We start from the raw sequence: 15471 nt of genomic DNA on the forward strand, positions 1-15471 counted from the left end.
TAACTCACATAGTCACATAGACACAGAGTTCTCTTTATTTTTTTTAATCAAAATCTTGACTTTATATTTTGAACCCAGATGTGAAATCATGCCGTTAATTCACACGTCTTTCTATATATAATTTTTGGAATGTTCAAATAAGAGTAAAGGGGATGAAGTGTAATTCAGGAAGACATGGGGTTGGCATCTACCCGTCGTACCATTCCAAATTTACCATTTTATATTACACTACTTATTTATAATTTTATATTTAGAATTTTTTTAACGACTAAATTTTTTCACTCTGTGAGGATTGTCTTGTGTGATATCGCATTGCCACCTCTATGTCACAATTTCATCCTAAAGCCACTCCCTAGCCTTTATTTTTGTTTCGAATCCAATGTACCATTTTGTTTTTCATAACTTTTATTATATGATACTTTATACATATTCAAACACGTGTTGTAATACCATTCAACTTTTACATTTCAACATATATTTTATCACTCGTTAGAGACATATCGGATACACAATATATTGAAACACAAATAAAATGCAACATTAACTTTTGATAAATATTATATCGTAAAGTAGAAACAATGTTCTATTCATTTTTGCTTGAAACCCCAAGTCGAGCTTCTTAAATTCATTATAACAGACTAAAAAGAAAAACTACAGTAAACCCTTTGTTTAGATGCTCGTATTCAACTCACTATATTTTGTTGCGAGTGTATAAAAATACAAAAAAGTAGTAAAATTTTGTTGAATGAGAGAGATTTTGAAAAAAAAAAATAAAAAATATATATATTTTTAGTTAAATCACTCTCATATGAATTTTCTTTATGACACGTACGCAATAAGTGACGTGGTTATTGATGGTTGGAATTGGTCACAAGTGTTGTACGCTGATTGGGTGTTGGGTGAGGACTGTGTTACACATGTCATGCAATATGAATATGAATAATAATTGTAGGTACCCAGTTTGGGCCGTATTAATTATACAGACAATGGGCTGTATTCATTTAATATTTTTGGCCCACATATGATACCAATTCTGTTCTTTGCTTTAAATAAACAAATAAATATCCTTAAAACCAGCATTAATATCAACTTGTAACAAGGTTGGTGATGTCATTATTTCACTTACCAGAGAAATGGACCTCCACTCCACATATGTAATTTCAATAATTTAAAAAAAAAGTGTGTAAAAATGTTAAGAACTTGGGAGTTTTCAGTGTACTGGACAAAATATATCATAATAATGGATTTTAAAAATCGAATTATATCATCATTACATATACAATAAAATAACAAACTAAACTAAAAAAAATATGGAGCTATTTTATATATTGGTATGATTAAAATACACGGGTTAGTTATAAAATAAAAACGTGTTAGTAATAAAATAAAATCAATAAAAATAATATAATAAGAAATATAATTATACTAGATGAGACATGAGAATAATACGATTCACTTAAAATTGTTTCCTTGTTTTTTTGTTATAACTGAATTTTCGGATACATTTTGACATTGGTTAAACCATCCTAAACTGAGGTGAAGACTCTCTTATCATTCAATTTTGGAAAGTCCTTTGTTGATAATTTGTCTGATTTTAATTTTTGACTTTTGACCAGCCATTTTTTGGTCTTAAATTCTTAATCAACTTCTACAATTGCAGGGCGTATGTACTACCATCTCTAATGGGCCCAGTCAATTAACGTGTTAATTGTAGGTAGAGGTGCACAAAAAACCCGAACCTGGAACCGGACCCAAAATAAATACCCGGAACCGGTTTTTCTAATACCCGGGTTTTTAATACCTGAACCCGAACCCGACCCTACCCGTAGGGTACGGATAGGGTATGCATTTTGGCACTAAAACCCGAACCCGAACCGGACCCAATTTGTACCCGGTAATACCCGAAAACCCGATTTGTACCCGGTAATACCCGAACCCGGAACCGAGGTTTTCCAATACCCGAAACCGGGTATTTCAAATACCCGATGTATACCCGAAAAATACCTTTAAAATACCCGAATAATACCCCTAAAAAGTGTAAACTTTTAAAAAATCCAATCTATATAAAAAAATACCGGAAAAAAACCCGAAAAAACCCGTAAATAGAGTTTTTTCAATACCCGATAATAGGGTATTCAAATACCCGGTTTTAGAATACCCGGTTCTATACCCTACCCGAACCCGATGCATAGGGTATGATTTTTAGAGACAATACCCGACCCGAACCCTACCCGACTATTACCAATACCCGGTCATACCCGAACCCGGTTCTATACCCGAACCCGGGTATTTAGAAAACCCGATTTGTGCACCTCTAACTGTAGGTAGAGGATTCGAGTTGGTTGATTAATGTGTGAAAATAAGTAAATTTTAACACTCGTGAAAAACTTAAAATGATGTAATTTTGATAAAATAACATAAAACTAAAATGGTGTAATTTTAAAAAATATTAAAAATTACATAAAATGGTGTAATTTTGATAAAATAACATAAAACTAAAATTGTGTAATTTTAAAAATATTAAAAAAATGTGATTTTTTAATAAATACAATATGAATGCTAAAGTAATAATGTATTTGGAAGTGTGATTTTGAAAAGAAATATATATTGATATTGAAATTCTATGGAAGCACCAGTCCAACTCGATGGGTCAAGCGCCTAGACTGACCCAAAAAAAGATGGTTCAAAAGCACCCCACTGAACTAGATGTTTCAATCCGACGGATTGGTCTAGTCCAGTCCTAAGAAGTCAGAACACTGATTTTTTAGAACACAACATATATATAGATACATAATATTGGCACCTCGTCAAAAGTTGTTTTGATTAACTTACGATCATTTTTGTTAACCGTGATCTAGTTGGTTTAAAATTTTACAAATAATACAAGTTACATCCTTAGTTGGCTTGTATGATAGGTTTATTAGTTAATACAATATAATATACAATTGTTAAATTACGTCGTCTCAATATATATTATATAGACATTCTGTTCTAACTAAATGTGTCTGTAAACTGGGTAGCCCAAATCAGTCCCATTTATATTCCTAAGTCCTAACTGAGCTGCTCAGGATCTAGGCTTTGGAGCTGCCATCGAGCTTTACCATTATGGGCTCCAGTCTAGATTAGGCAGACCGCAGATATGTCATATGTATATCAAAGGGAATAACAAGCTCGTTGATTCTATTAAGAGGCTATCTCTGAATTGATCATAGAAAAATTGTGTTTGGTTACACATATTAATGGCTGCTAATGGTTAAGTTTCTAAAACATGTCAAATGATTCAAAGAGTACTTCTTATTACGTCATATCTCTTATTTATTCATCACTTAATTGTCAAACAGACCCTTAAAACCATACGGTTTTCTTATTTAATACATGCATTTAGAACTCGAAGATGTTAGCCGATAATATCAAGCGATATAATTGGCATAATTGTATTTTGTAAGTAAGTTGTTACGATATAATTGGTAATCAAGAGATTAATAGCTATCGTTTTTGTTTCCTTTTCGTCTGTTTAATGCTCTAGAATATTACAAATGTTACACTAACCCCTTCTACTTTTACAGATTTGACTTAAACCCCCTAGACTATTAATTGTAATCATCAATTAGTTATGATTGATTGGATTGCCTTAGATAGCTCCTCAATTATCTCATTCACTTGTGCTATTTATAGATCACTGTATCAGTAAATGAATATCACTCACATGGTATCACTCTCCTTAGCCTGATCTTGATCATGCCTCCATCCCTTCCTTCACCTTCTTGTTTTTTTCCCACCCGATCGGTTATCGTTCCTTGCTATCATGGGCGACAAAACCGATCCCAAACCTCAAACCGTTCATCCCGTATACACAGTCACCAATATCCAACACAAAGTCCGTGTGCACGACAGTGTTAAAGTTTACTACTCTTCATGGGTAAAACTTTTCATGCTCCATGCCACCGGGTATGATGTGGTTCATCACATCAACGGTTCACCGAGCCCCTTAATGGCAAGAGCAAAAGAACTAAAAGAAACAAATGGGGGCCCGTCGACTGTAGCCATTCGGTGGTCTGGCGAACCGTCGATGTGATGAACCACATCATACCCTGTGGCATGGAGCATGAAAAGTTTATCCATGAAGAGTGGGAAACTTAAACACCGTCGAGCACACGAACTTTGTGTTGGGTATTGGTGACAGTGTATATGGGATGAAGAGTTTGTGGTTTGGGGTCGGTTTTGTCACCCATGATGGCAAGGAGCGATAATCAATCGGCTGGATAAACGATACTAAAACGTGAAGGGATGGAGAAGTAATCGAGATCAGGCCAAGGAGGGTGATACTTCACAAATATACTTCATCCAGATCTGGCTCTTTCCGAATTTTAAGTTTTTTATGTTTTGATTTATGTAGATTTTCTAGTAATATGTTAGTGTGTTGATAACAGTTTATTACTTCAATTCAAATGATTCTTATATTTTTATCAATCTGAGTGTTGGTTATAGGTGAGCCAAAGCCTTTCATAGAAGAAAAGATGGTTCAGTGGCTTCTTTTAAACGAATCCGAATTTAGCCAGGAGACCTTGGTTAAAGCCGCTTCACTGACTTTGGCGTCATCATACGCTCCTGGCTGGAAGCTCTTTCCGAAATTAGCTCAAATATACTGGAATTGTTTTACATTCAGCCTCAACCCTAGCTAAGAGTAGCTCACTCGTTAGCTAGGCTCGGTTTGGCTTGTTTAAACTTGATTTTGACTTTTGGACTTGTTATTTATTAATAATTATATAAATGACATTCAAAAAAAAAATATTAACATTATAACAAGCCTACTTTGCATTTGAACTATTGAATGGTAACTTAAACCACTAAACTTGAAAGGTGTTTATAATTTTTTTTTTAAACCAAGCCAAGCCCAAGCTCGCCCTGGCTCGGCTCGTAAACAGCCCTAACATGTTGTTCGCCTCCTAGTTCAGCCTCTTGTCCGACTTCGGGTGTTACCAACTTATCAATATGAACATATGATTCTGTCAACCTTTAAATAACTACTTTTTTAGTTGTATACATATATGTGCTTCAAACATCTCAAAGTTCATGGACCAATGTTTTGATCTCATGTTTTTAAACCAATTCTAAATATATTTGAAACATATCAAACACAAAACTCTAAAAGCTAAACTCAAAACCCATCTGGCCATTCAATATCTATCATTTTTTTTAACGGCCAACAAACATAGAATATTTAATATCTATCTTAAATATAAGAAAATACACCAAGATTAGAAACTCATTAATCATTGACAAGTTAAAGCCAGACAAATGAATTGGAACTTACAAGTGTGTATTTAAAGTACAATTTAAGTCTTGATATGATCTGCATTTTTTGCAAGAACCAGACAGAACCGTTTCATCCTCTCTCCTCCGCTTCATATTTACACCAAGAAAACTGCATGTGAATCGTGGTTTGAAGCCGCTTTCGAGCCAAGTATGTTCTTTTGTTTCCAAACCTGATACTTACAATAAAAAAAAATATTCTGTAAATAAACCAAAACTTTTGACATTTATTTAAAACTTTAGGTGGCAATTTCGATCCATTTACATATGAATGAACCAATTCGGGCAACCAATCCGTTCTAAAATAACAATTACCGAATAATACACTAAAAACTATTCTAGGAAATCAGCAACACACCTGGTTCATCCACTTTCAATTTCTTAACAGAAGAACTTGCATCTTCTTGCTTTCTTTTCAAACTGAAACCATTACTTCCTTTATCAACATCTACAAAGATAACAATTTATTATTTAGCTTCAAAATATTAACTTTTATACGCGATTAAACGACAATGGAAAATATAAATATGAACCAGATACGTTACCCGAACCTTTTAACTTTGTTCTCTTGCTCGTGTTTGAATCCTCAAAAAATGGTTTTCTGTTTATGTTATTGTACCCCCCATCACTTGCGTTGGTAATCCCGTTTACTGAATCATTTGGTCCTGCAAAATTACAAAATAATATCGGTAAACTGCAGTATGACTCGTTAGCCTTCATGTATTTAATAAACGAACGAACACGGCCAAACGTTTTTTTCACTTAATTAATTAAACGAGCAAACATGAACAAAGTCTTGCATTTTCAAACTAAGAGTTGAATTTATATATGAATCTTGTTTCTATAAACATTTACATTTGTTTATATTTGATTAGAATATTCACTAACAAACATAAATGAACCCAAACAAGAAAATATGTTTATTTGACCCGTTATGTTAATCAAACAGCATTGTTTCCTTTTTAATACGATGCAAATAACTTTGACTTTTCTAAGTCAAAATCTACTTAAATTGGCTACTATTCTTTCAACTAAATCTAATAACTACATCTACAAACTATACACACTATAAGTTTGATCTTGAAGAAGCGTGGATCGACTTACTTGTATTCGATCTACGTTCCTCGGGTGTGAGTATGCTATGTCACCGATGGTTTTCCGGAATATGAGTTCTTCCACCTACAAAACGAACAACACCGTGAACTTACCCCTCAGAAAGGGACAGAGGGGTCCTCTTTGGGGTAACCCTCCGGTGTGAGAATAAGATATTGTAGGAGAAGATAATGAGAGTGTGAAAATGAGTAAGGACTTAGAATATATTTTCTTGCTTACCTCCCACTGTGGGGGTGGTGTGGTATTTATAGTATTAGGATTTCCAATGATTGGGCTCAGACCCAATTAGGGCCTTTTTGGCCTCCTCCTATTGCTTCGCGCCACGTGTACTTAGGACACCTGGTGCTTTTTTATTGATTATTCTCTGACCAAGGTATTTCACCTGACCCATGTGCCATCACGTGGTAGCACATGGGTTTTGCTGAGTTGTCCACCCTTCATTGGCAGCTGTCAACATCAGCATATTCTTTATTCCTTAAAAGATACCTTCTGGAAGGTTGTCTGATGAGCACAATCATGGTTGTCCTTATCCTGATTTGGATAAGGACGTGGTTGATTGTGTGCATGTGTGATATGCGCCTATCCTGGGGATGCGCGAGGTCTTCTCTTTATTCTCACGCACAGATGTTTCATGCGCAGATGTGATATGCGTGAGCATGTGATATGCGCAAGCATATGTAATATGCGTGAGCATATGTGATATGCGCCACGCGCAGATGTGATGCGCGTGAGCATATGTGATGCGTGAGCATATGTGATGCGTGAGCAAGTGTGATATGCGCCACGGGCATAGGTTTTGGCTTTGTGTCTTCATGACATCCTGATTTCAAGCCCCTTGTCTATATCTTGTGGGTTGACCCGCCCCGCTCGATGTTAAGGCGGGGGCATACCCCTTCAGATCTCAAAAGCTCTTATTCAACTTTCTGCATCTGTTCAAACCTTAAAAATCGACATAATCTAGCAAACACAACCAAGAATCAAGTAAGGGTGCAAATGAGCCAAGCCGATCAGGAGATACTTGAGCTAGGATCGATAACAGGCTAGAAACAAGCCCAGCCTTTTCAAGCTCAAGCCGAGCCTCAAATAAAGCTTGTTGTTTGTTATTGAGCCCGATCGGGCCTATATGAAGCTTGTTTAGGCTCATTTAAGCTACTACACGAGCTCAAGCCGAGCTTAGACAAAGGTTGTTCTCAAAAATTCAAAGTATAAAAAAATTATTTTAAACACATATAATTAACTAATAAATAATAAACGAGCCAAACTTCAGCTTAAAAAAACTCACTAGTCGAGCTCGAGCCTAGTCAACCTCCGGCTCAACTCGGCTCATACGAGAGAAGCAGGGGCTTATTTTTAGAACCGGGTTTGGTTATCGAGCCTGAGCCTTATACCAGAGGCTCATTTAAACTCATGTATTTTTAAAATATCAAAATATATAAAGGTAATTTAAAATGTATAAAATAATAATAAGTTTAAAACAAGACGAGCTCGAGCCTAATAAGTTCTGGAGCGGGTTAATCGAGAGAACGACGGGCTTACTTTTAGAACTGGGTTTGGATAACTTGCCGTCGACAACAAGGGCGTTGGAACCACCAGTTCCGGTGGAAAGTCCACGTGACGAGAAGAACGATATCAACGACTTCCATGTGACAGAGGAAGCAATAAGATCAACTCCTCTACTAATGAAGTGTCCGTTTAACTTGACCGTCTTAGGATCCAACCCGAATGTCCGGGCTATAGACCCGAGGTCGAGTCTCTGGTCGTCGTGTGCCACCAGCTGAGCCGCCGTTGATGACGACGGACAAAACAGGTTTACTGTTCGAGGCATGTGCTTTGCAAATTCTCAGGGCTTCTGGATGTCGATAAAAATAATTGGAGAAATAAGTTTTTATATAGGCGGGGTTAGAAGCAGAGGTTGTTTGTACCGTACAAGTCTCAAATGGAGTAATTATCCATTCATCGTTATTACCATGCTCCAACACCGGATTCAAAGTTTAAACCGTCATAATCAATAATTGCGTTTGATTTTTTTTTAATAATGTTTGAAACTACCGTTAATATTTGAGTAAGTTTTTTTAAGCTGGAATAATAATCGTTCATACAGATTTTGATGTTTCAAGTTAGTCTATATAAGCCAAGTCTTATTGTATTGTAATTTAAATAACTAATGTCTTGACTAGCAATTTAAGTTAGTCTATATAAACTAATTAATGGTTGGACATTATAGTTAGCACATGTGAGATGCAACTGATTTAGTGTTCATCAAAAGTCAAACCAAGTTAGGGTATGAGATATTGTAATTAGTTTTTTGAGTTATATTTTCTAATTCATGTAAACGAAACTTATTCATTTAGTTCGTGTTTATTTTATCGATCGTCACTTGACTACCACTATCATTGCTATTGCCCCACCTCTTCTTCCACGACCACTATTGACACATCTCGCATCATTGTTGTTGCTGGTCCACTGCAATCATCACTGTTGTTGTCGCCTCCCATACCATAAAACTATTTATATCCATATCTCATATGAAGTGAACCATAGATTTTGATTCATAATCAGATCCTTTTTTACCCTTGCTTAGTTAGTCATTCGACTTGGTGGTTTAAGCAGCTTTGTTAGGTCGTCACATTTGGTAGTTATGTAAATTGTAAGGTGAAGGGTAACCTCCAACCCTTATTCAAAGTTACTTATGCGGGCACCTTTACACATCCTTACAACCATACCTTCAAATGTTTGAACTTGTATATATGGGCATTTAGTAATGTCTTGATGTTTCTCCATATTTATATGCATCTAGACGGACTAGACCTATCGATATTCATTGTAATATATGTCTATAAACATACATCCGTAGCATCAATGTTGAACGCTCAAACACAACATTAAATATTTAAAAAGGATAGTGATCATGCCATTAACATCAACACCTACCAACATATTGACCTATTTTATAAATATCACTAACTTGTCATTCAACTTGCATTTACAACTTAGGCCAAGTGTTAAACACTATTATCTTCTTTTTCAATCATTCGTCACATAAGTGACACCTAAGCTTTTCCTTCATTATTGAACCCCAACACTCAAATCTCAACCCATCACATACACCATTCAATTTATTTATATTTTTAAAACCCAAAAAAAGATAAAAATGATTGAATGAGAAATAAATGACTAGGTGGTCACTTACACCCCGTTACAATGGACTGAGGATGATGAGGTGTTCCAAGGGTCTCACGGGTGTCACCCACTTAAACCCAAGTCAAAAAATAGATTTCTCAAGACGAATCAAATGTTCATAATTCACATTTTCATTCTTCTAATAATATCTCAAAAGAAAAAATACCCGATTCGCACCCAAATGTATTTAATCAATAGTAAAAGTAATTATTAATATCACTCAATTTCGATTCATTATTATTGGATCCATCTTCTCCAGTGTCTCTGTTAATTCCCTCGAATTCAATCAATCAGTTATCATCATCTTTCTTTCGGGCTTTAGGGTTAGGGCTTTATTAGTATATTATTATCTTCTCTTCTTCTTCTTATTCTTATTCTTCTTATTATAATTATTATTCAGAAAGAAAGAAAGAAAGAATGTATGCTGATCGTGTGGACTCAGCACCCAAGAGTTCTGTCAAAGACCGTCTCAACGGCGGAACCCTAGATACTTCCGGCCGCCATAGACAGCAACTTACCGGCAAGAGGTTGGTTCTTCAATTCTTCATCTTTTTGTTAAATTATTCGCTTTTTATCATCAACTGTATACAATTTATTTACTTTTGCTTGCTAATTTCAATTACACTAGCTTTATTTATATTATTGAGGGTAGTATTAAGAGAGTGAGTTTTGGTCATGGTTACGGCTTATTTATTAACTGCATGTTAGTGATTTTTTTAGAAAATAATTAGGGATTTTTTTAGTATTTCATAACTTATTAGTTTGCCAATACACTTTTCTCATCTTTTACAAAGCGATACAAGGCGACCAACGTCCAAAAAGCGAACCTGAGGCGCACACTTTTTGTACACGGGTCATTTCTATGCTTCAGAAGGTTGCACTTGCACCACATGCTTTTTAGGTTGTACATGCAGGTACGGGATGCTATATAAAACCTATGAGATATATAAAAACCTTGCGCCTCGCGTACGGAAATCAATGCTCGGTTTTAGACCTGTTGCTTTTGTGTGCTTCTGGTTTTTTAAAACCAAGCATCTTGTAGGGACGTTTTCGTGTCTTTCTCAACTAATTGTATCAACAAAACCTTGAAATTTACAATTTAGGAAAAAAAAATTAATCACATCAGAGTGATGCATTATCAAAAAACCTTACTTTACTTGAACGCGTTATTTTGTTGCTTCAGGCAGAGGCAGGATGACGACAAATGGGAGCATGATCTTTATGAACGAGCTGATCCACAAGTATCAAGTATGTAACTATGAACCTGATTATCTCACGTCTTACTTTGTTATTACTGTTACTGTTATTAGTAATATTAGTTTTTTTTAGATCGCAGAGTTGGTGACCGTGACCTTCGTTTAAAGCTTCAAAAAAAGAGCAATCAACGGGTACCTGTAGGTGTAAGAGATCTTCGTGAAAAGCTTTCGGGTATAACTTATTCACATTCAACAGTAGCTGCTCCAGCAAAGGTGAAAGCAGTGCCCGAGAGCAGTAAACCTGTTATTAGAAGTGTTATAGCTGAAACCCGTCCAGAGACTAAAAAAGTTGCTAGTACTGTTTCCAAGAAAAAAAAGGTATGTTACTGGTTATTTTCCATTATACAGAAACGGGATATGATTATACAAGTTATTTTTATCTCAATAGTATTGTAGTGTGTTAACAAAAAGGTTTAGAAGGTTTTATTTATACACTTTGGGACTTTTGATTCATTTGATCGAACAAGTTATATTATATGGTAAGTAGTAGCACTGCAACTTAATTAAAGCCATGAGGTAATATCAGTGCTGTAGTACTGTACTGCAAGGTTGATACTCACATGCCAAAACCTTCAGTTGGGTTAAGATATTCATTGTTTTAGCTAGAGGTAGCAAATTGGGTGGGTAGGGAACATGCCAAAATGGGTATTTGAATAGCTCGGGTGGGATTGACTATGTAAATAATTTGTGTGTTAAATCTGTCCGATTTTACCCCCTTTCTTTTTAGCTATTTTTTCATTTTACCAGCTTGACCTGTTACATATATTTACATCACATGAAATCAACCCATTCGTAAGTAAATGTGTAAATTGCCCCTTCTACATTTAGCCTAAATCTTGATCTCTTCAAGGATTTTGGCTTCTTGCAAGCAGGTTAAGTCCCGATTCTGGTCGATCATTCTTTTTTTTTTATCAAGTTTTCAAATTTTATTTCCAGATTTTACTCTAACGATGGATATTTTTTATTAGCAATATATCTCACCTTCTTACGGTCACTCTTTAAGACCTAGTTATTGGACCCAGTGACAATAACTCTGCAAGAAGCTGCCCACCGTTTCAGCCTGCATGAGAGATATTTCTAAGAATAAAAACCATTATTATAGTTTTATCTTAAAATAGAAATTGAAAATAAGGAACTTGTTTTGTAATCATATTAAACACACAAACTCTTTTCAAATGTCAATATAATCAAACCTTCCAAAAAATTACCCATTTTGACATGTTCTCAGCCTGCCCAATTTGTCACCTCTAGCTAGAAGAATATTTGAGCACACAATTACAGGTTTTGACATCTGAGTGTCAACCTAGCAGAATACCACCATGACCTCACGACTTTAATTAAGTTACAACATAAGCATAAAAAAAGAACTGAACTCCCGATTTTACCCCTATTCCTTTTAAGTTTTAACTTAATTTTTCATTTTACTGGCCATCTCTACTTTTAGCCTTAATCATGGTTTTTCTTATTAAAATTTTTACTTACTCTTTCCAGTTTTTACTATAATGATGTTATTTTCCTTAGCAATATATCTCTCGTGCAGGTTGAAACAGTGGATACCTTCTTGCAGTCACTCGGTCTTGAAAAGTATTCAATTACATTTCAAGCAGAGGAAGTATGATTCTAGAACACTCCTTCATTCTCATTCCATACCTTGACTTTTAGAACATGTAATAAAGTTTTATACATTTTTTAGGTTGATATGACTGCACTTCTACACATGACTGATGAAGACCTAAAAGCTATAGGAATCCCAATGGTAAGTTTGTTTTTTGTTATTAGACTTTTTATTAACAATTAAACTTCATTGGTGTTTACTTGCATAATAATTAGTTATTATGGGATAATCTAAGATACCTAAGAGGGTACCATTTCTGGTTGGATGATTTGTACACGAATTTTCATTTTTTGAATTTTACATTTAATTAAGTGTTATACTTGATTAGACAAAAAGCAAAACACTTTATTTTTCAAAAAAACTTTTAAGGATGTTTAATGCATTTTAAAACGCTTTGAGCAACTTTTGAACTATTCAACTTAATATCATTTTAACTAATTTTTATTTTCGGTTTCATCTATAGAGAGTAGCCTAAACATTAAACCGACTTTTGCTTAAATAAAAGATAGCGAAAAAGGAAAATCTTATAAAGTCTATTTTGTACTCCCTCCGTCCCATTATAAGTGTCCATGTTTGAAAAACACAAAGTTTTAGGTGGATTGAATGATTTTTTTTTGCCAAATGACAATAATGCCCTTGAAAAGTTTATTAATTTTAGTTGTGTGTGTTTAAGGGTAACCTTGGAAATTGGCTAATAAAATTTGAAAGTGGACACTTGTAATGGGACAAATAAAAAAGGAAATGTGGACACTTATAATGAGACGGAGGGAGTATATATAAGTTATTTATTTCATTTTCTTTTACAAGATGGGCCATATGTCTTTCCTTTGATTGATCCAACCCGACCTATTTTGACCCGTGATAAAAAGTTACCCGTTTCAACTCAAAAGTGACCCGTTACAGTTCAATACTTCAATCATTATCCACTCATTATGTGTATAGTGTGTTGTGTGTAATATGAATTATATCATTTAGAAGGTGCTAATTATTCAACATGATATTAAACAAGCTGTTATTTTATCAAACCGAATACATATGATGCTATTGGGTTTCCTCCTTTTCTTACTCATTGATGACCTTATTTGTGTAGGGACCGAGAAAGAAGATCCTGTTGGCAATGGAATCTAAAGCATGAGCTCATGTTTTCTACTGAACCGGTATGGGTCTCTTTCGTGAGTTAGGTTTTTAGGCGTATTTATGAAGTCACATTAGTAGGATTAGAACCATGCAACGATGACAATGTATTTGGTGTGTTCTATGATATAATGTTAATTTTCTAGATTAACCTACATTCTGTAGGTTTGTGCCTTTGATAATTTGAGTATGAGAAAATATAAAAAAAGAAAGTTATTGTTCACCTTCATATATTGTTTATAAAGAATGTTAAGACAACTTTATTGAAAATGATTTGCTTGAATTGAAATGGTGGTAGTATTTAGCCTGTCTTGTCCCGATACTCGTAGCTATGTACACGACTTGTAAAGGAACACAAGATCACATGACATTCCACTAAATAATGTTTTTAGGTCAGCGTATTGACCTTGGCGGTTAAGTGAAATTTAATTAGTCATAATCTATAATACTTACTTAGGACCCTTGTACACCTAGTAAGGACTTATTTCTTCTCTATTACAAAATACATATTTAGAGTGCATTAGCATTGTGTATGGTTATTGGTGATAGTTGCACCTAGAAGTCAAACAAATCCAAACACCCAGTTTTGGATTATTATTAACCAATTGAGCTTGTTTAGGTCATAAGAAATTTTTTAATGGGTCAAAGTGAGTTTTTTTTAGAATGAGTCCATGTCAATGCCGACACAGAGTCACCACCGCTGGCCCTACATCGATCGTTGACGTAATCTCAGTCACTGCCACTATCGCTGGTGTTACATACTTCACAGCTGCTGCCACCGCCGCCACTATCGTCATTACTAAAATGGGTACCTACACCATTGCTGTCATCTTTACTGCTGCAACCATCGGTACCGCCACTAGTGGTAGCCATAAAAACAAATATGCCAAGCGAATCCATTTTGAGACTAATTTTCTAAAATGGTATATTTCAACTTTCAACCAAAAACCATTTTGATTTAACTTTGTTTCAATCCGAGCCAAATTAATATACTTTTAAAACGATTAGTTTCTTTACCCGACATGACCCTCTCGTTACCCAACCACCCTGTTTGCAACACTTAGTAACAAACAGCATATATTTCATGTATTGATGTTGACGTCTTGATTCTCATTGGTGATAGGCGTAGCATGTGTCAAATTCAACTTTTTATATAACGATAACTCACACACCCTCTAACATTGCTCTTAGATTACACATTTTCTTGACACCTTCTCATTCCGAATGAGTTTGACTTTCTCTCTCTTCAATTGGAAATCAAAGTTAATTAAAATAATGTCTCCTAAACAAAATTTATTAGCCATCATATATAATACAAATACTTAAATGATTTGGGAAGAACCATTACACAGCTAGAATAACAAAATTTCTGAAAGTATGTGTGATCAACGTGATCTGGTGCAATTTTCTTGAAACAGTTGGTAACTACAAATTGTTTTAGTTACTAAATACTGACTAAAAATGTATCCTAAAATCATAAAAAAAATCGTAATTAATTTTTATCCGTCCCTATACGAATAATTGATAAGTATACCATACGGTAACGCCTTTACTCTAGCCAAGACGCGTTGTCCATCAAATGAACGATGAAAACAGCTCATACATGATTCAAAAATAGCATATTTTGTTGTGTCTGATCATTAGGTTTTCCAAATAGAGTGATTAGTAGTAATTATTTGTGTTTAGAGTTTAAGGCTTAATCTAGTCACCATTAATGAGTTCTAATCTAAGTAAAGTTGTGATGCAGAAATGCTTCTTAACTAGTGTAATAATAGGTAAAAAGATAATGAATTCAACCACTTAAGTTTCAGACTGGCACTACAAATATGAAGTCACAAAACCATATGTTTTAAACTTAAG

General features: G+C 34.7%; 2 protein-coding genes across 3 annotated transcripts; one reads left to right on the forward strand and one right to left on the reverse strand.

Moving 5' to 3' along the window:
- Positions 1–5232: 5232 nt before the first annotated feature.
- LOC143616705 (uncharacterized) lies at positions 5233–8251 on the reverse strand. 2 transcript variants are annotated; one of them, XM_077089462.1, is made up of 4 exons: positions 7963–8251; positions 5865–5978; positions 5672–5761; positions 5233–5486 (listed from the first exon to the last, which is right to left on the reverse strand). In XM_077089462.1, exons 1-4 carry the CDS (start codon positions 8249–8251, stop codon positions 5311–5313), a joined length of 669 nt encoding a protein of 222 aa, XP_076945577.1. In that variant the 3' UTR covers positions 5233–5310. The 2 variants fall into 2 exon arrangements, with proteins under 2 accessions (XP_076945577.1, XP_076945576.1); XM_077089461.1 differs by having other exon boundaries at positions 5859–5978.
- Positions 8252–9862: 1611 nt separating this feature from the next.
- LOC143616698 (uncharacterized) lies at positions 9863–13761 on the forward strand. The gene is made up of 7 exons (XM_077089451.1): positions 9863–9929; positions 10015–10133; positions 10790–10854; positions 10936–11180; positions 12403–12474; positions 12556–12618; positions 13568–13761. The coding sequence occupies exons 2-7, from the start codon at positions 10024–10026 to the stop codon at positions 13610–13612; spliced, it is 600 nt and encodes a 199-aa protein (XP_076945566.1). The 5' UTR covers positions 9863–9929; positions 10015–10023; the 3' UTR covers positions 13613–13761.
- The last annotated feature ends 1710 nt before the right edge of the window (positions 13762–15471 follow it).

The sequence above is a fragment of the Bidens hawaiensis genome, unplaced genomic scaffold (assembly GCF_021521415.1).
Source record: "Bidens hawaiensis isolate Kalapana, Puna unplaced genomic scaffold, B.hawaiensis_p1.1 tig00048969_1, whole genome shotgun sequence".
NCBI lineage: Eukaryota > Viridiplantae > Streptophyta > Magnoliopsida > Asterales > Asteraceae > Bidens > Bidens hawaiensis.

Bases quoted from the DNA above. Each gene is read 5' to 3' on its own strand.
- LOC143616705 (XM_077089461.1), bottom strand. From the start codon at position 8,251: ATGCCTCGAACAGTAAACCTGTTTTGTCCGTCGTCATCAACGGCGGCT. The intron at 5,979-7,962 runs GTAAGCCCGTCG...GTAATTTTGCAG, and splicing joins ATCCAAACCCAGTTCTAAAA to GACCAAATGATTCAGTAAAC. The intron at 5,762-5,858 runs GTAACGTATCTG...TTATCTTTGTAG, and splicing joins AACAAAGTTAAAAGGTTCGG to ATGTTGATAAAGGAAGTAAT.
- LOC143616698 (XM_077089451.1), top strand. From the start codon at position 10,024: ATGTATGCTGATCGTGTGGACTCAGCACCCAAGAGTTCTGTCAAAGAC. The intron at 10,134-10,789 runs GTTGGTTCTTCA...TTGTTGCTTCAG, and splicing joins CAGCAACTTACCGGCAAGAG to GCAGAGGCAGGATGACGACA. The intron at 12,475-12,555 runs GTATGATTCTAG...TACATTTTTTAG, and splicing joins TTACATTTCAAGCAGAGGAA to GTTGATATGACTGCACTTCT.